General features: G+C 48.3%; 2 protein-coding genes across 4 annotated transcripts; one reads left to right on the top strand and one right to left on the bottom strand.

Moving 5' to 3' along the window:
* The first annotated feature begins 94 nt into the window (after positions 1-94).
* Positions 95-7,700, top strand: DFFB (DNA fragmentation factor subunit beta). 3 transcript variants are annotated; one of them, XM_032763784.2, is made up of 7 exons: positions 95-286; positions 1,611-1,668; positions 2,814-3,002; positions 3,770-3,849; positions 4,055-4,225; positions 5,459-5,559; positions 6,139-7,700. In XM_032763784.2, the coding sequence occupies exons 1-7, from the start codon at positions 173-175 to the stop codon at positions 6,356-6,358; spliced, it is 933 nt and encodes a 310-aa protein (XP_032619675.1). In that variant the 5' UTR covers positions 95-172; the 3' UTR covers positions 6,359-7,700. The 3 variants fall into 3 exon arrangements, with proteins under 3 accessions (XP_032619675.1, XP_032619674.1, XP_032619677.1); XM_032763783.2 differs by having other exon boundaries at positions 1,611-1,737; XM_032763786.2 differs by lacking the exon at positions 5,459-5,559 and having other exon boundaries at positions 96-286; positions 1,611-1,737; positions 6,139-6,338.
* Positions 7,701-8,190: 490 nt separating this feature from the next.
* C23H1orf174 (chromosome 23 C1orf174 homolog) lies at positions 8,191-19,243 on the bottom strand. Its single transcript, XM_032763788.2, has 4 exons — positions 19,123-19,243; positions 14,188-14,301; positions 11,001-11,510; positions 8,191-10,007 (listed from the first exon to the last, which is right to left on the bottom strand). The coding sequence occupies exons 1-4, from the start codon at positions 19,135-19,137 to the stop codon at positions 9,903-9,905; spliced, it is 744 nt and encodes a 247-aa protein (XP_032619679.1). The 5' UTR covers positions 19,138-19,243; the 3' UTR covers positions 8,191-9,902.
* Between the last annotated feature and the right edge of the window lie 521 nt (positions 19,244-19,764).

The following is a 19,764-nucleotide window of genomic DNA, read 5'->3' as shown; positions in this document are numbered from 1 at the left end:
CTGCGCATGCGCGGCGGCCTGCTGATTCCGGGGGGACTGCTTCCGCCTCGGTAACTCCCATGGCGCGCGGAGGCGGGTGGGTGTCTGTGAGCATGCGCAAACCGAATGCGAGCGGCGCTAGGGCCCCGAAGCTGGGGATGCCAGAGGCTCGGGCCCCGCTCTCGGCTGGGCCATGGCCCCGCGGCCCAAGGCCTTCAAGATCCGCAGCCTGCGCGGCCCCCAGAAGTACGGGGTGGCGGCGAGGAGCCTGCCGGAGCTGCTGCGCAAGGGGGGCAAGCTGCTGCAGGTGCGGCCTGAGCCCGCCGCCCCGCGGACATCGGCGAGCCCCGCTGCGGGCAGCCCCAGCGCCTTCCGGGGGAGCTGGGGTGACCGCGGCCCTGCCAGTACAGCCTCCCCCTCAGAGCGCCCCCGGAAATGGGCGGGAGCCCGAACCCCTTGTGTATCGCGGGGTGTCTGTGGCGCCCGTCACCCTGAGCGCCTCTGACAGACGGTAGCACAGGGGAGGCAACCCACAGCTGTGCTGAAGGCGGCAGTGGCACTCGCACTGCCCGGGGGCTCTGCATTTTAATTCTGAATGAAGCTTCTTAAACAGTTTACAAATCTTATTTACTTTACATACAAGAATAGTTTAGTTACAGATATATATTATAGACCAGGGGTTGGCAACCTCTGGCACGCAGCTCGCCAGGGTAAGCACGCTGGTGGGCCGGGTGATTTCAGGTTCGGTGGATCGCAGCTCCCACTGGCCACAGTTCGCTGCTCCAGGCCATTGGGGGCAGCGGGAAGCGGCGCAGGCCAATGGATTTGTTGGTGGTGGCTTCCTTCTGCCCCCTTTGGCCTGGAGCGGTGAACCACGGCCAGTGGGAGCCACAATCCGCTGAACCTGCTGACACGGCAGGTAAACAAACCGGGCCAGCCTGCCAGGGTGCTTAACCTGGCAAGCCACGTGCCAGAGGTTGCCAACCCCTATTATAGACTTATAGAAAGAGACCTTCTAAAAAGATTAAAATGTATTACTGGCACACGAAACCTGAAATTAGAGTGAATAAATTAAGACAGCACAGGGAGGGATAGCTCAGTGGTTTGAGCATTGGCCTACTAAATCCAGGGTTGAGAGTTCAGTCCTTGAGGGGGCATTTGGGGATTGGTCCTGCTTTGAGCAGGGGGTTGGACTTGATGATCTCCTGAGATCACTTCCAACCCTAATAATCTATGATTTATAAAATCAGAAGATCACTTCCTTGAAAGGTTGCCAACCCCTGCAGTAGTGTCTGAGCGTGGGGGGTAAGGGGTGCATAACCACTTTGAGCAGGAGCAGGGATTATCCAGCAGCACTGATAATATCTCCTCAGATAATCATACACACTCTGGTTTTTGGGAGTGGAAGATCCTGGTGCCAATGCGCCTTTACCCTGTCTCTGAGTGCAAAGATGCTAGCTCTGTAACAGCGAAGGCACCTGTAGGTGCTGGTAGAATCTGTATTTTTGCATTTTCAGTTAAATCTGTTAAAAGAAATAAAGTAACTTTTAAAGTTTTCTTTGTGTCTATTTTCAGACTAACTTTATTAAAGTGCAGATGTGTGCCTGTGTGTGTTTTCTTTTTGTAAACAGCTTTCTTTTCCTGACTGCCGGCTCTGTTTGTTTGAGGATGGGACAGAACTGACTGAAGGTTACTTCCAGAGCATTCCAGATAATACGGACCTTATACTACTAGCCCCAGGGGAGACCTGGCAGGGTTGTAAGTGGGAAACATTTATCAGTTTATTTTGCAACTTAAACAGTTTCACATTTCAAAACCCGAAATGGGAAGGAGTCAGAATTTGGGATTTTATCTCCATTTTTGCAACTATTGCTCAATATGACCTTGTAAAGGCCTCCTTGTGCCTCAGTTTACCAATCTGTAAAAGGAGTATGATACCATGCTAAAACTTCATTACAACTGTCTACTGTGCATTTACTAATCTGAACGACTAAAACTAAAGCTAATCTACAGCTTTCATCTTAAAATACACTTGGATGCCTTATCATTGGGTTTTTGTTCACACCCTTATTTTAAAAATGTGTGCAATGGGCAGGGGCGGCTCCAGGGACCAGCGTGCCAAGCACGTGCCTGGGGTGGCAAGCCATGAGGGGGTGCATTGCCGGTCGCCACGAAGGCAACAGGCAAGTTGCCTTCGGCGGCATGCCTGCGGAGGGTCCGCTGCTCCCGCAGCTTCGGTGGACCTCCCGCAGACGTGCTGCCAAATCTGCGGGACCGGGGACCTCCCGCAGGCAAGCCACCGAAGGCAGCCTGCCTGCAGTGCTTGGGGCAGCAAAATACCTAGAGCCGCCTCTGGCAATGGGCCACCCACTTTTTAGTGATGTGTTACTGTATTACTTAGGTAGTACTGTAAAAAGCAAACTGGAAGAAATTTCCCTTTTTTCAGAGTTGATCACTTGGGTGGAGAAAAGCCTGGTAGGTTTTTGAACAGGTACAGAATAAAAGTAAAGATGCCTTTTACTCACCAGGTAGTCATGTTGAAGTCAGTGGGACTACTCAGAACAAGGTGCTATTCAACATGAATAAGGAGCTGGGAATTTGGCCCTTTGCTCCCAGATTTCCTATGAAACACTAGAAAGTCAATTCTGCAGTCTTGGATTTACTTTTCATTAAGATATAAATGTTGAAAAATAGCATGATACTCTTAAAATGTTCTTTATACTGTCCCAGACAAACTTTTTATGGAACACACCAAAATCCTAGCTGAAAGCACAGTTCAGACTACATAAGTTTGCCTATCACTAGTTTAATTTTTTCTTCATTTAAAACTACAGTTGTCAGTGACATAGAGCACTTCCTAAATACATTTTACACACAAAAAGATGACATTGTTGAGGCTGCACAAAAGCTGCTATCAGATGAGCAGGCTCCCAAGAGACAGAAGCTTCTAGTGGATCTCATTCAAAACCTAAATGAAAACATTTTGGCGGAAAGCAGAGAGGAAGACAGAAAGTGGTTTGAAGGTAAGTTCTGTATCAGTATGGCAGTTAAACCTCTCAGCGGTGTGATAGTTGAGATAGTTTAAAATCGTTTCCATCTTTAATTTCTGTGATTTGATCACAACATATGGTCTATGTCCTCAACTCCTCTATATTTATCAACTCTTAATTCTAAAACGACCCAACTGAAAAGGATCCTGCCATTTTCCTGGAAACACTATTGCACAGTTCAGTAGATCTGTCAGATATTCCTCTTACTTTCCTCCCATTTCTTCTATGCGTACAGTCTCTGGACAACTCTTTAGTGTTTAGTTATTTTTGATTTATATTCCTCTTTATGTTTAGATATCTATTCCCTTTAGATGTCACTCATTGAAAGACCCAAATAGGTATAGCTTAACTATCTCCTTTTAAGCCCATCCATCTGGTACTCTAATAATTGTGGTGTTCCTTTTTGAACACCCTTCAGTTTGTCATCTTTCTGATACAGGAGTGCCTGGAACTAAACACAGTATTTCAAGTATGGGCCATCAAGGAGTACCATTAAGAGCAATGATTGATACATGATTTATTAAGTGCAAACAACATGCTGAGCCCTATGTAAAGCCAAAATAGTAAGGCATTCTTGGTGTCCAGGGTCCTTACGCTACGAACAGGGAAGCAAAGCAAATAAACAACCATACTCATTTCATTTCATAAAGAAAAGGAGCCAGAGGTCCAACCAAGTAAAACAACGACTTGAGAGTTTTTGTACAAGAAGCAAGTCATAAAACATTTTTTATTTCTTTTAGGTGTAGAGTCTCGCTTTAAGAATAAATCAAGTTATATGAGATACAGTTGTGAAAGCAGAATACGAAGTTATATGAAAGAGGTAAAAATTGCTGTTTTGAATGGAGCTTGGTTTCAAGCTGTTATTTAAAATAAATCTTTACATTAGACCTGAACAGCTTGTTTTTTTCCCCATAAACAGCCATAGAACTATAAGTTTTAAATTTAAATCTATTGGATTTATTAAAAAGATTCAGGGTGCAATAGGCACTATCTGAGCTGACGTAGTGCTTTCTGTTTTCTTAAAGGTTAGCAGTTATACTTCAGCTGTTCATCCAGCAGCACAAGCAGAATATAAAAGAATAACTGACCTTATGTTGGATAAACTGAAGTCTGTTAAATATAATGGCTGTTACTTTGACAGAAGAGAAGAGGCGGTGGTCCGCCTCTGCACTACTGAGGGATGGTTCTCCTGTCAAGTAAGAAACTACTGATAAGATAAATAAGTGTGTGTAAGATATATTTTATGTGCTATGCTCATGAAAATAAATTGTAATGGGAATTAGCATTTAAAGGCAGAATAAGCCTCTGAGCACTGCAAACTATTAAACCAAAGAGAAACAACTTACCTACACACAGTGACTAAAGGACGCTGCCAGCGTAATTTGTTCTCAGATAAAATTCTTCGGGGGTTTTACAAAATTTAAACAAGACTTAAAACCCACAACTGTTTGCTTTGTTTAGTTTTGTTTTTTGGAGTGAAATTTTAAACATTGCAGCACTGAGCGTGAAACTGACTAATTACTTTGAGCATCCAACTTTTGAGACGCATAAATTGTGGCAAATTACCTCTTTTAATAATCAAGGATGTGGGTAACAACTAACTTATTTACAACATTTTTAAGTTGACAATGTCCCATTGCTGATTATCATACTGCTGAACAAATTCAGGCCTTACTAGGGGAGGGGCAGGGCTTTCCAGGATTCTGTTTTTATTTAAGTAAAATGTCTGATTTAGGCTGACATTTCAGTTAGGCTTTCAGCAGGACATGGTGCCAACTGTTGTGTAAACAATCACGCAGCTTTAAAAGAGGACTTGTTTCTTGCCCTTTATAAGCTAAAAATTGGATTTCACATCTGCTGTTCTGAACCACTGATCCACAAATTGTTGTAAAACAGCAGCGGTATCAGGGGCCTCAGTACTGGCTTTGCAATCATTGTTAAAAGTTGCACCATGCTACGAGCTGCCCCCTATTCACCTCTTACATAAGCACACATTTCAGAGTCATTTCGTAGCCAGAGTTCTCGGCTGCAGCAAGTGCTGGCATGCTCTACAGCAGTGGTGGGCAACCTGGGTCCATCAGGGTAATCTGCTGACAGTGGCAGGCTGCAAGACAGTGTTTACATTGACCACCCTTAGGCACTGCCATCCGCAGCTCCCAGTGGTCGCAGTTCACTGTTGGAATGTCTACAATGATGGAATTTGAGAAAAAAGAGAACTACTTAGATCTCCAATTAAATACAAGCACAAGTTAGCGTACCGATATTGATTGCTTATCTGTGCAAGGAAGAACTATTAAAATTTTATCCTGTATTTCCAAAGGGAGGTTTTATCAGTGGATGGCCTTGATTCTTCCCATATCTTTTCCTATGCAACAAGTTGAATACATTTTGCTAGGTGGATAAATCCCACTGCCTTTATCTTTTGACAGGGTCCTTTTGACAGGGATTACTGCGTGTGTAAGCATTCCATCAATCCTTACAGTAACAGGGAGAGCAGAATCCTCTTCAGTACATGGAATCTCGATCATATGTACGTATGAAACATTTAACCAAACATACCTGTTACACACTGTCCACCTTCAGTGTCAAACAAGTTACCACCCAGCTTGTTTTCATCTTACGGGGAAGTCTGATGGTTGGTCTGCTCATTTTATCCTAAGTCCACTGAGATGGAAGATACTCAGATATTGCAGCGATGGGTGGCAGGATAGAGCTCTACAGTAGATACTACATTCTAGTACACACATCATTAGCTGCTCTTTCCTTACCCCTAACTTCTCTGTGTATTACAAACATACCCCCACTAGGCTCCTGAAGTGACTGTTCTCTTTAATTTCTGCCCCTGCCCAAAGCTATTTCAGGTGTTATGCACTTAGAAATTACATAGGATTCTAGGGTCTATATTATTCATGCTAAGGTCCTTTCTTTAGAAGTTAAAAACCACCATCACACACATCCTAATATCAATGCAGAAAATTCTTACACATGACTGAAAGGTTAGCTCCCATCACTCCTTTAGAGAATACATACATGGTTCGTAAAAAAAAAAAAAAAAAAGAAGTTTGTTACTGTCAATAATGGAAAATGCGCCTTTCATTTTATATTTCAGAATAGAGAAGAAACGTACTATTGTCCCAACACTGGCGGAAGCTGTCAAAGAACAAAATGGAAGGGAAGTGGCCTGGGAATACTTCTATCAGTTGCTGTTTACTCTGGAAAATTTAAAACTAGTGCATATTGCTTGCCATATGAAAACCAGCCATAATCTTACCTGTGACAAAACTAAAATATACAGAAAAAGAAAGCGTATGCAGAAGGTTTCAAAGTGACTTCCCTAAAGGTGGCTCTTTGCTGGGGTTTTCTAAATTATTTCAAATGACACCATTTTTAATATTTCTAAAATTCGTAGTGAAAGAACATTATAGATTGATCTCTTCTTACTAAATTCCCTAATATAGATGTGGCTGCAATCAAACCTAGTTCAAACATTTGTCATTCCACCTTTCATACACTTGCTTCCTGAGGCCCTAGTTCATTTTCCAAGCAACTTGCATAGTTTATAGAATGTGAAATATAGTTTATATAACAGACTTTTTATACCAAGCATCCTGGCCCTTTAGCCATAGGTACAACCTAGGCAGTTGAAGTCTCTCCCAAACCCAATCATGTTGGCTTTTTTGTCTCACATGAAGCCAGACAGGAGTGCTGCCTGGAAATAAAGTTCAGTCTCTATAACTGATTCAATCCTGGCCAGTTTTATAGGCATGCCAAAAATGGGAAAAGTTGTACCAACGTGGACCCCACTAAATGACTTTGAGGGAGATTTTCAAAGGGTACCTAAGGAAGTCAGCAGCATAGATCCCCTTAAAATTCATTAGGGCCTGTACTTAAACATTTAGACATTTTAGAAAATTTCCCCCTCCACTGACCACAAACTGCCAAAAGGGTAAAGACTTAACATGTTCAGAGCTAGAACTGATTGAGAGATGAAAGGCTTAGTATCCCATTACCAATCCAGGCTCTGATCTCTTTCTTACATTAGAAGTGCAGGTCCAAGAAGCAAGCTCCAGCAAAGGGCCACCTCATTAATTTCCAAGTGCTCTGGAACAACAATGCACTTAGTTATTGCTTTCAACATTAAGTCTGTGAGGTAGTTAAGTTGGTTTACAGCTGGGCAAACAAGCCCTGTGCCTTAGATTTACCAAAGGCCACCACACACTCAGTAGCAGAGCTACTACCAGTCCTGTGTCCCAGGGATCTCTGCTCTAATCTACTAATGACTCCCATTTTTAACCTATCCTATTATTTTGCGTACATATTTTCTAAAGCAACTCTGTCAGTGGTGCTAGATTCTGTCTTTTTTTTTGGTTCATGTTCTGATTTTGTTTTTTTAAATACCATCTTTCAACTTCCTTGGCTGCTTGACTTTTCTTGCAGTGTTGTACAGTTCTACATATGTAGGATATTATAGGAAAAGGTATTGTATGTTCAATATCTTTAATAATTGTCTGTTCAGCTGTGCTCCCCTCTACCTCTTAATTATGTAGTACAATGTGAATGATTTTTTTTTTTTAAAAAGGCCATCTGAAATCAACTGAATTCTCAGGAACTATGTAAATGTAAAACTTCAATGTATTTTTATATATTTGTTTAATAAAGATCTTTCAGGCATCTTTTGCCTTGTAAGTAAGTATAAAGGAGAAACAAGGTGTGTACAAGCAACTAGTGCAAAATCAAATGAACTAAGACTCACTTCTGATAGAGTGAAGTATAAATTGGTCAGGCTAGAATAATGTCTTTGTGGCACAGAGCTGTTTTTTTTTTTTTACATTTAGTGAAACACTACTCACAACATGCATTTCTTCTCTTCTCTCTAGAGAGGTCTCTCTTTTCATGTACTTCTCTCTCTCTTCCACCACAAACACTGCTCCAAGTAGGATTAGGTTATTAGTACAAAAGTACGATCTTATTGTTCAAAGTGGGGAAGTTTTACTATATACAAAATAAAGTGAGTAACAAACTCAGAAAATAACCATTCAGCATTGCTGCTATACAATGAGCGGGTGCATTTTTAAAGCAGGGCTAGGGCAGTCCCAATAGGTACCTGTCCCCGTTAATTTTTAAACATATACTTCTTCACACAATCAAAACAATTGAGCAGTAATCTGTAACTGTTTTAATACCTGTCAATAAGAAATCTACACACTCACTCCAGGATATGATTTTTGGAGATGTCATAACAAATGAAGATCCTGTTCTTGCCCTGCTGACAAATGTAATGTGGTCTATACAGTATGTTCCCTAAATAATTTAACATCACCCTTCAAGATGCTATTAAAAATAAATGTTATTCCACCTGAATAAGCACTTATGAGGGAAAGTGGTTCACAAATAAATCCCCAAAAGCCTGAAGGACAAAGGTATAGGGATCACAGCAAGATTTAGTTGTTAAAAATCATAACCACACTATTTAAAAAAATTGAATGCCTTTATATTATTGCATTAGAAAAGAGGAAAAGTAGTAAGACATTGCTAACAGCAATAGCATATCAGATGAAATGAAAATAAGGGAATGAACATACCCTATACAATTCGTTAAGCTTTTATGTGGATGCTTAATAGGCAATAGCTGTAGAAAGGAATATTTATGTAAGCCATCTGCTGATAGATTTCCTACTTTTCTAGAAATATAGAGAGCACGTACTTAAAGTTTCCAAAAATATAGATCTGGACGCTTATTGCCTAATAACCACTTCCAATTAAGTGTTACCAAAGTTAGATGAACTAATAATTTTCATGAAGTCATTTGAAGCTGCTCATTTCCCAAAACCACCACAACCTTGGAAAATCATGCAGACCGACCTTATTCCATACTTCCAACACCATTCATCTAGTAATAAACTGTTGGAGAAAGCTCAGAGATTCATTTTTATTCCTTGAGCATCAACAGAATTATTTACTGAGCTCCCATCAGTAAGAGCTGTGTAAACCAACTGAAGAAAATAGTAAGGTTACATAGGTATAAGTGAGGGCAATATTTATTCTGCAGTATCTTTACTGCTGGTAATATATATGAAAGAAAGAAACCCCAGCTTATATCTCAGATGGCAGGTGGAGTTTGTTGAACAGACAGAGAGTAAAGCTCCCATACTTGTTTGTAAAATAAGCACATCTGGTCATTTGGAGACAAATCACAGAACCCACACTAACATTTGTACAGGGCCAGTTTTCCCAACAGAACTGCAATTTAAAGGTTTGTAAGTAGAACTGATTAGTTTCAGAAGTGAACAAATGGTATAACACTAAACAAGAAAAACAGGATGGACTGCCTCTTAGGTATTGGGTACCAGCAGTTTACTTACTAGACACCTATGAAGAACACCATACAATAACAACACAAATGTGTTAGTTACATTTTGCTTTTAAGATTTTTCTGCTTTTTAAGAAAATAACTGTTAGTCCCACGGCGACCTGTGTTGTATGCGCTCAAATTTACATAATACTCTTGTTAGCTGTTCCTCTTCACAACAAAGTAAAATTGCTTAGTTTATTAAAGCAACCAGTCCTTTAATTCTGTTAAATTGTTTAATTCTGTTAAATCAGTAGCTGTGGTTTCTAAATCCTGCAGACTTCATACTTCCACATTCACTAGTAAAGGCACTCTCTTCCACACTCAACTTTGGAGTTTTGTCTACGATTCCTACAGAAATAGACAGTTTCCCTCTAGGAAAGGCACTTCTAGAAAGATGTCATGCCAGTGAAATGTGATGGATAGGATAGCTAATTATAATAGGATCACTAATTATTTTAACAGACTTGTAGAAAAATAAACAATTTAACACTTTAAAAAGTTATCTTTTTTGCATTCTGTGCTTAAAGTGCATCATCGTCGTCGTCATCTTCCTTTGCAATGAAGTGCAGCTTTCTAAATTCCCGCCTGCTCATTGTGGTGCACGTGATTGCAGCTGCTGGGAGGTCCTTTAAAAAAGGAGAATTTATTAACAAAAGCCAGCTGCTGTAGCAATCAAATAGCCCTCCCATACAGACATTTCACATTACTATATACAGGTTCCACAACTTGTATATGCTGGACATTAACATCTCTACTACAGCTGACTGTGTTCACATAGATCTTAAGTAAAAGCAGAAGCACTCTGAAGTGAGCCTACTCAAACTATTCATGTAAGCTCATGCTAAGAGCAAAAAATATCTGCCTCAGTGCCTGGTGCTTGCTTTCTTTTTTAATACTTGGGAAAAAAAATTCTTGGGCTAAGTGCTCTGCAAACAAATCCACACATTACTCCTGTATGATGATTAAGTATTATTCCTCATTAAACTGCTGGGGAAAGAGATTAGCTCTTGTCCAAAATTACAATGTGTCAGTGGTGGATCTGGGAACAGAACTCAAAATCCTGTCCCGAAGTCAAAATCCTGTCCCATACTCAATCCATTAGTAGAGCTGGTGGGAAATTTCTGTTCTGTGGGAAAATTCTCAAAAATCCTGATTCAGAAACATTCTTTTGCTAAGGTAAAAATGTTTAGTTTTGGTTGTTACATTACAATATGAAAGATGATCTTATATTATTATACAATTAAAATATAGCAAGTCAAAAATCTGACATTATTGAAATGAAATATTTTACCTTATCAAAACAAAATGATAAAGCTGAAAAAAACATTTAGACATTTTCCTTTCAAAATCAAAGTTCCTGTGAAATGTTTCAATTTAGATGAAATTGCATTTTTTCTAAAACAGCAAACTGTTCAGTTGAAAGATTTTCAGCTAGCTGTATCCAATAGCTCAGGATGCTTCTCTAATAGATTTGTCAATATTGGTCAAATTTTGGCACCACTCTAACATTCCTTGAACACATAGACTAAAAGCTAGAAAGGAGTTCATAAGAGCAAAATTAAAAACAACAACAACAACAGCAGCAACAACAAAACACTTCAAAGTTTTATTCTTCTAACCTGCATGAACTCCATGTTTCCAAAGAGTCGGTCCACTGGCATTGGCTGGTTACTGTCCTCATCTAAGAGAGCACTATTATCCAATTGTATTGGTTTCTTCTGGAGCTCCATGGTCTCCAGCCCAGACTCATCTGAATACGCAGTTCCACAGCTGCTCTCCTCTTCCACATTTGGGATATGGTTTTGCAGGAAAGTTTCATCTTCCTCTTTCTTTGGTGGACAGCTATTTCCCTTCAGTGCAGATGGTTTTATGGAAACATCATCATCATTCCCCTGTATCTCTTCATTAATCTTTGGAGCACTTTTGCTTTTACTCTGTAAAGGCTTCATATTGGGGTCAACTGAATCTCCCAAATGTTGATCCTCATCAGATGTTTCCGTTGGTTCATTCAGAAGAGGAACACTTCCATTTCCAGATACAAGTTCTTGTAACTCCAGTTTCACTAGACTGTTTTTTTCACATTTTAGCCTCTTTGAAGGGCGTCTATCAGTTGCTTTGTGTGAAGAAGCCTATCACAAAGGAAGAAGATTTAAGGTCTACTTCAAACAAACTTCACTAGACAACATTAGTGACAGGCTGGATATGAAGCTGAACAGCTTAATGAAGTGAGCACTGCCTAAGGAAAGTTGAGTTTATGATAAACAGTGGGTTTAAAATTTGACTCAATTACATTTCACAAAACTACAAACAAACAAACAATCACCATTTGGAATCCTCTTCCCATGGAAAGCACAGAACTATTGTAGCATGAGAATAACCACCCATCATATTTTTCACAATCTTCTTGATAGTTACCATAACAGAATGAACTTTATACACTTTAAATTACAAGACAGTTATTATACAGGAAGTCACAAGACAGTACACACACACGGTTTACCACAGTGCAGTTTATGCTGTGAACAAATCTGGAAAACTGATTCCACAGTGTATAAACTTGTTCCCTTGACTGTGTTTTTTGCATGGCCATATAATCAAATAACGTAAATACAGCGAATATGAAAAAAAGTTTTTTAACAAATTCTCAAGCTAAATCTATCGCACTGGTGGCTCATTTTGTAGCTGTTTATAATTAGATCCAAAAAACCCCCTCAGTTGCAGTGTTTAAACAGATTTTAAACCTCAGAAGAACTGTGGTTCCCACACCAGCCATAAGTAGGCCACATTGCACATATATTAATGTTAAAACCCTATACAGAAAGTAAGTGATAATGATTGCTGGGGAGGACACATTATTTCCTAGTAATTAGTGACTTGCTGAAGGAATGGAGTCATTAACCTCACCAGTCATGAACCGACCAGAAAATGCCTTAACTATTCATTATTGCCATTATTAACCATGAAACTATAAGTTTAAGGAAAAATAAATCACCACTTTATAAACTGCAAGATAAAATTGCATATTACTATAGAGTACCCTTTTTTTTTTTCTTTTTACATAACAGGTTAAATGCTAGTACAGTGGCCAACAGGAAAACAGGATTTCACTTTCAGTGTGTTCCACTATTGTATGCTGTTCTTCCTCAGAACCATTTCCAAGGTTTTATGGTATAAAACTTGGACAATTCAACCTTAGTAGAGACATAATATGCAAAAAAATTTATTTTAGAGCGAAAAGAAAAAGGTGTCAGTGCATTTATTTGCATGTATGCACTACTGGTTGCATGTATGCACCACCGCCACCCTGATATCCCGAAGTAACAAGTTGAGGAATCAGAATTAGTTTTTTCTGATCTGGAGTACCTCAAATTACTGACACATCCACATTAACAAGCAGAAATGAATGTTCCATATGTCAATATATTAAATGTTCATCGCTATATTTATTTATATAGCTAATACAAGGCATGTATGTTATGCATGTTTATTTCCATCTCCCTAGCTCTCTGGATAATCATGTGTACATTAATTAAAGTTTAGCTGTAGCCATGTCAGTCCTAGGATGTTGAAGAGACAAGGTGGGTGAGGTAATATCTTTTATTGGACCAATTTCTGTTGAATGGTCCCTTAGCATTTAGCTGTGACACTCCAGAGCAGGGGTCCCCAACGCGGTGCCTGCGGGTGCCATGCTCATGCGTCCTGTCTGGCGGTCAAGCATCCGCTGATATGCTGCCAAAATTCAGCGGTATCACCTCTGGATGACGCCGCTTGTCGTCAGCAGCATTTCAGCAGATGCTCGACTGCTGCCATGGTCCTTTGTCTGGCGCCCGCCAGACGAAAAGGTTGGGGATCACTGCTCTAGATCAGTGCTTCTCAAAGTTGGGCCGCCGCTTGTTCAGGGAAAGCCCCTGGCTGGTTTGTTTACCTGCCGTGTCTGCAGATTCGGCTGATCGTGGCTCCCACTGTCCGTGGTTCGCCGTCCCAGGCCAATGGGGGCTGTGGGAAGTGGTGCAGGCTGAGAGACGTGCTGGCTGCTCTTCCTGCAGCCCCCATTAGCCTGGTGCAGCAAACCATGGCCAGTGGGAGCCGTGATCGGCCAAACCTGCTGACGCGGCAGGTAAACAAACCGGCCCGGACTGCCAGGGGCCTTCCCTGCACAAGTGGCGGACGGGCTTTGAGAAGCACTGCTATAGAGCAGGGATCTGCAACTTTTGGCACACAGCCAGCCAGGGAAAGCCCCTGGCGGGCCGGGCCAGTTTGTTTACCTGCCGTGTCTGCACCTTCGGCTGATCGCAGCTCCCACTGGCTGCGGTTTGCTGTTCAAAGCCAATGGGGGCTGCGGGAAGGGCGGTGGCCAGCACATCCCTCAGCCTGCGCCACTTCCTACAGCCCCCATTGGCCTGGGACAGTGAACCACGGCTAATGGGAGCTGTGATTGGCCGAACCTGTGGACGCGGCAAGTAAACAAAATGGCCCGGCCTGGCAGAGCCTTACCCTGGCGGGCCGTGTGCCAAAGGTTGCCGATCCCTGCTCTAGAGTACCTTGTCCAGACCTGAAAAAGAGCTCTGCGGGGCTCAAAAACTAGTCCCTCTCACTAACAGAAGTTGGTCCAATAAAAGATATTATTACAAAGTGGGCGAAAGCAACTTAAAACATTTTGCACAATATATTATTTTCATGGCCTTACTACTAAAAGTCAAAACATCCCTTACATCATATTCCAAAATGAACAGTTCATTGCAAAATGAATTTACATAACGTTTTTAAAACATTTCAGAAAAAGTGAAAGTCACAGGTTTTTCCTACCAGACACACTGTTTTAGTAGATTTGCAAAGATCAACCTCTTGATGAGATGAAGACTGGGTTGCTGCGTTGTTTCCAGCCTTCTGGCGTGTTGAATATGGCACTCCATCTGCAAGCTAAACCAGATGCAGTTTTACAATGCAGAAAGGATGTGGGGGTTTTGTTAAATCCTGAGTGGTAGAAGCATCCATTCGGGCAACAAGGACTCTCCGAAAGTATCACGGAAACGATTGTGACACAGATCCCACAGGAATGCAGGACAGACTGCTCAGGCAGAATCCGCTCCCCACTTACGTTAGGCAGGAGGTTCGACTCTTTATCACCTGGGAGAAGTCTGCACCGGAGCTTGAAAGTGGTTAGAGTTAGCACCAGAGATCTGGACAGGAACAAGGCGGCTTCTGCGATGTGGGAGGCAGAGAGGCCACAGACCAGCTTTAACCTTTGCCCAGCAAACCCAGCAGCTGCTCCCAGCAGGGCAGGATGTGGGGATGCTCTGGGGGGGCACTGAGGCGGGGCGCTGGTTGGGGGGCCGTCTGTGGGGGGGCAGCGCTTGTAGGGGGGCAGTCTGGGAGGGGAGGTGCTGGTTGGGGCACACTGTGGAGGGAAGCGCTGGTTGGGGGACACTGTGGGGGGATAGAAGGTGCACTGGGCGGCGCTGGTAGGGGGGCAGTCTGTGGGGTGACGGCGTCTGGTAGGGGCAGCGGGGGGTGCAGCAGCTGGTAGGGGGCAATCTGGGGGGCGCTGTTGGGCGCGCACTGGTGGGATGTGAAGGGATGCACTGGGGGGCGTGGTTGGGGGCAGTCTATGGGGGGCGGCGCTGGTAGGGGCAGTCTGGGGGGGCAGTGATGTTGGGGGCGCACTGGGGGGGAGTCGGGTTGGGGACGGGGGGATGAAGGTGTGCCTGGCGATCGCTGTAGGGGGGCAGTCTGTGGGGGGCGGCCTGTAGGGGGCAAGTCGGTGGGAATCGCTGGTAGAGGGGGGGAGCTGGGGGGCCGCGCTGGTTGGGGCGCACTGTGGGGGGAGGCGCTGGTGGGGTGCATAGGGGGAATAGGGTGCAGCTGGGGGCGCTGTGTGGGGGCTAGTCTAGGGGGGGGCGTGGTAGGGGCAGTCTGGGGGGGGCAGCGTGGTAGGGGGAGTCCATGGGGGGGCGCGCTGGTGGGGCGAAACTATGGGGTTGAAGGGTGCAAGCTGGGGGGAGCTGGTTATGGGGGAACAGTCTAAGGGGGGGCGCGGGTAGGGGCGGCAGATCTGGAGGGGCAGTGCTGGTTGGGGGGCGGTGTGGGGGGAAGTGCTGCGTTGGGGAACCTGGGGGAATGAAAGAGGTGCATGGGCAGCGCTGGTACAGGGGGCAAGTCTGTGGGGGGCGCGCTGAGGGGGGCAGTCGGGGGGGCAGCGCTGTTAGGCCGGGGAGTCGGGGTGATGCAAGGGCACTGGGGGCGCTGTGGGGCAGTACTAAGGGGGCCGGCGCTGGAGGGGGAGTCTGGGGGGGCAATGCTGGTTGGGGCACTGGGGGGGAAGTGCGTTGGGGGCACTGGGGAGAAGGTGCGACTAGGGGCGCTGGTCTGGGGGGCCAAAGTCTAATGGGGGGAGGCACGTAGGGGGCAGTCTGGGGGGGCAGTGTGTAGCAAACGGAAAGATGGCGGGGCGGCGGGTATCGAGAGGACAGAGAGGGACCTGGTGAGGAGCACTGTGGCGATGAGGTGCACGGGGGCGCGGGTATGGCGAGCGGAGGCAGTCTATGAGGGGGCGGCGCGGTAGCCGGGACAGTCTGGGACAGGTTGATAGAGGGAGAGAGAGCGCCTGAAGAGGAGAGAGATGGAGAGAAAAGAGAGAGAGAGGGGCAACTGGGGGCTGGTTTGGCGAGGATAGAGAGGGCGAGCGCTGGTAGAGGAGATAGGGAGATGATAGGGGCACTATGGGAGATAAGGAGATGAAAGAGAGAGAGAAGGAGGATAGAGAAGAGGAGAGAGAGAGGAGAAGGGCATCCTGGGGGTGGCAGCGCTGAGGGGCATATGGGGGAGCGCTGGTTGGGGGCACGAGGATGTGGGTGGGAGGTGCTGGTGGGCGCACTGTGGGTGATGAGGGTGCACGGGGGGGCGCTGGGGGGGCAGTCTATGGGGGCGCGGCTGCTGTAGGGGGCAGTCTGGGGGGCATGCTGGTTGGGGGGCACGGTGGGGAAGGTGCTGGTTGGGGGACACCTGGGGATGAAGGGTGCACCCGGGGGCGCTGTTGGGGGGCAGTCTAGGGGCGCGCTGGTAGGGATCGGTGGGAGCGCGGTAGGGGGGCAGCTCTGGGGGGGGCAGCGCTGGAGTGGAGTCTTGGGGGGGGGGGCGGCGCGGTTGCCCAACGTGGGGGAGGCGCGGTTGGGTGCGCGACTATGGGGTGATGAAGGGTCCTGGGGGGCGCTGGTTGGGGGAGTCTATGAGGGGGCGGCGCTGGTAGGGGGGCAATCTGGGGGGGCAGCGCTGGTAGGCGGGCAGTCTGGAGGGGCGGCGCGGTGGGGCGCAACTGGTGGGGAGGAGTGCGGGTTGGGGGACTGGGGGGAATGAAGGGTAGCACTGGGCGGTCGCGGTAAGGGGCCGTGGGGGGAGGCGCTGCTATGGGCGCACTGATGGGGGAGCGCTGGTGGGGCGCAGGTGGGGGAGCAAGCGCGTGAAGGGGGGCAATCTGGGGCGGCGGTTGGGGCGCCACTTTGGGGGATGAGGGTGCATGGGGGGGCGCTGGGTTGGGGGGACGTTTCTTGGGGGGGGCGGGGCTGGTAGGGAGTCGGGGGGGGCAGTGACTGTTGGGGCGCATGCTGGGGGGACGTGCTGGTTGGGACACTGGGGGATGAAGGGGTGCACGGGCAGCCGTGTAGGGGCAGTCGGGGGGGCGGCGCTGGGTAGGGGCCAGTAGGGGCACGGCGGGTAGGAGGGGCAGTCGGGGGAGGGCGGCGCGGTTGGGGCGCACTGGGGGGTGGGAAGTGCGTGACTGGCGGAAGATGAAGGGGCAATGGGGGGCGGCTGTTGGGGGCAAGTCATGGGGTGTGGGCTGGTAGGGGCACTGGGGGGGCAGTGTGGTTGGGGCTCACTTGCTGTGGGGGAACGTGTGGTGGGGGACAACTGGGGGATGAAGGGTGCAACTCTGGGGGGACCGGTCGTTGGGGGGGGGCGCAGTCTATAAACGGGGGGCGGCGCTGGTAGGGGGGCGCCATGGTGGGGGGAGGCGGCGGGTTGGGGTGCAACTGGGGTGATGAAGGGTGCATGGGCGTGCGCTGGTAGCGGGCAGTCGGGGGGGCAGTGTGGTAGGGGGCAAGCTCTGGGGGGGGGCAGCGCTGCGCGAGGGGCCTGTGGGGGAGCCGACTGGTGGGCCCCACTGTGGGGTGAGGAAGGCCAACTGGGGGCGGGATTTGGGGGCAGTCTAGGGGCGGCGCTGAGGGGGCAGTTCTGGGGGGAGTGGTTGGCGCGCTGTGGGGGAAGTGCTGGTTGGGGGAACACTGGTGGATCGAGGAGTGCACTGGGCAGCGCGGGTAGGGCAGTCTGTGGGGGGCGGCCGCTGTAGGGGCTAGTCGGGGCAGCGCTGGTAGGCGGGGGCAGTCTGGAGGGGGCGCTGGTTGGGCGCACGTGCGGGTGCATGTAAGGGGCACTGGGGGCGATGAAGGGTCATGGGCGCGCTGGTTGTGTGTGGCTCTTGGGTGTTGGGGTCTGTGTAGGGGCAGATCTGGGGCGCAGTGACTGGGTTGGGCCACGGTGGGGGGGAATGCTTGGTTGGGGGAATCATCTGGGGGGGAAATGAAACAGGGTGCACTGGGCGGCGCTGGAAGGGGGCAGATCTGGGGGGCGGCGCTCGTAAGGCGCGCGTGGGGCGGCGCTGGAGGAGCGCACTGTGGGGTGATAAAAGGGTGCACTGGGCAGCCGCTGGGTAGCGGCAAGTGGGGGGGCCAGCGCTGTAGGTCAGTCTGCGGCGCGCTGGTAGGGGGCAGTCGGGGGGGGAGCGGGTAGGGGGCAGTCGGGGCGGCGCGGTAGGGGGCACTAGGGGAGCGCTGGTTGGGGGCACTGGGGGGGGGCGGCGCGTAGGGGGCAGTGGGGGGCAGCGCGGCAGGGGGGCACTGTGGGGTGAGAAGCGGTGCCACTGGGGGCGTGGTTGGGGGGCCGCAATGTGGGGGAGTGCTTGGTGGGGACACTCCACTGGGGAGGAGGGTGCACTGGGGGGCGTAGGGGGCAGCTCTGGGGGGGCGCGCTGGAGGGGGCACTGGGGGAGCGGCGCTTGGTTGGGGTCACTGTGGGGGATGAAGGTGCACGGGGCGCTGGCGGGGCGCGACTGTGGGGGGCGGCGCTGGTTGGGAGCGCACAGGTGGGGGGAAGTGCTGGTTGGGGAGCACTGGGGGGATGAAGGGTGACGGGCGGTCCTGGAGGGGGCGCACTGTGGGGGCGCGGCGCTGGTTGGGGCGCTGTGGGTGCTGAAGGGCACGGTGGGCAGCGTCTGGAGGGGGCATGTGGGGGTGGCTGTTGGGGCTGCACTGTGGGGGCGCTGGTAAGGGGGGCAGTCGGGGGCGGCGCTGTTGGGCCACTGTGGGGGATGAAGGGTGGAACTGGGGGGGCTGGATAGGGGCAGTCGGGGGGGCGCGTGGGGCGCACTGGGGGGTATGAGGGCAATGGGGCGCTGGCAAGGCGAAGTGGGGGGCGGCGCGGTTGGGGCGCTGTGGGGAAGTGTGGTTGGGGGACACTGGGGGATGATAGGGTCGACTGGCGCGCTGGCAGGGGCGCACTGTGGGGGGCGGCGCTGGTTGGGGCAGTCCGGGGGGGATAAATGGCGCATTGTGGGGGGTAAAGGGGGGAGAAGGACGCACTGTGGGGGGGTGGGGCGCTCGGGGGAGGCTTTGACCGTGTAGCCTCCACCCCAAGGGAGCGTGGGTGGCCCGGCCAGAGCAGCTCCACTGCGGGCCGGGCCCTTCTCACCTTTCGGGTCCTCATAAGCCCCCCCAGCTCCAGCTGCCTTTCCCTCCCCAGCCGGCGCCCCGCCGCTTCCGGGACGAGCTCGGACGTCACCTACCGTCGCGCACACGCTACTACACCACGCACGGAGCGGACGCCATCTTTGTGATGGGCATTCTGAACATGGCGGGTGGGAAAAAACACAGGGCAGGCGCCATCTTTGTGAGGGGCGCTTAGCGCATGGGGAGGGGGACGCCATCTTTCTGAGGGGCATGAATAGGGGAGGGGAGAACACAACCGCCATCTTTATGAGGGGCACAGCGGCCTTGAGTGAGTGGGCGCTTTGTATAATAAACAGGCTTGGCAGAATGCAGTGTTTGTTCAATGGGAGGGTTCGTGTTGCTGTTCAGTTTAAAGCATTTTTTTTATCTTGATTCAGGTTTTCACAGTTGCATAAAATTGTGGGGTTTCCAATTCCTATAGATTTGTCAGTTGTGGGAAACTGGGGGCAGGTGCCAGAGAATATTCAATACAGTCCAGGCTGAGATTCAAGAAATCCACCCTTTATAGCCTTAAACAGAAATTGTCAACACACCACATGTCAAAATATGCAAAGTAAATGGGCTTAAATCAAACTCCCTTAAGTTCTCAAGCAGCATTTTTCTG

This window comes from Chelonoidis abingdonii, chromosome 23 (assembly GCF_003597395.2).
Source record: "Chelonoidis abingdonii isolate Lonesome George chromosome 23, CheloAbing_2.0, whole genome shotgun sequence".
Taxonomy (NCBI): Eukaryota; Metazoa; Chordata; order Testudines; family Testudinidae; genus Chelonoidis; species Chelonoidis abingdonii.
Note: the sequence above shows the minus strand (reverse complement) of the source record. Positions and strands in the feature narration are given on the sequence as shown.

What these genes read in the sequence shown, in the direction of transcription:
- DFFB (XM_032763783.2), top strand. Translation starts at nt 173, where the DNA reads ATGGCCCCGCGGCCCAAGGCCTTCAAGATCCGCAGCCTGCGCGGCCCC. An exon ending in TACGAAGTTATATGAAAGAG is followed by an intron (nt 3,850 to 4,054) that starts GTAAAAATTGCT and finishes GTTTTCTTAAAG; the next exon opens with GTTAGCAGTTATACTTCAGC. An exon ending in ACATGGAATCTCGATCATAT is followed by an intron (nt 5,560 to 6,138) that starts GTACGTATGAAA and finishes TTTATATTTCAG; the next exon opens with AATAGAGAAGAAACGTACTA.
- C23H1orf174 (XM_032763788.2), bottom strand. An exon ending in CTACTAAAACAGTGTGTCTG is followed by an intron (nt 11,511 to 14,187) that starts GTAGGAAAAACC and finishes CCTTTGTGATAG; the next exon opens with GCTTCTTCACACAAAGCAAC. An exon ending in GAAACATGGAGTTCATGCAG is followed by an intron (nt 10,008 to 11,000) that starts GTTAGAAGAATA and finishes CCTTTTTTAAAG; the next exon opens with GACCTCCCAGCAGCTGCAAT.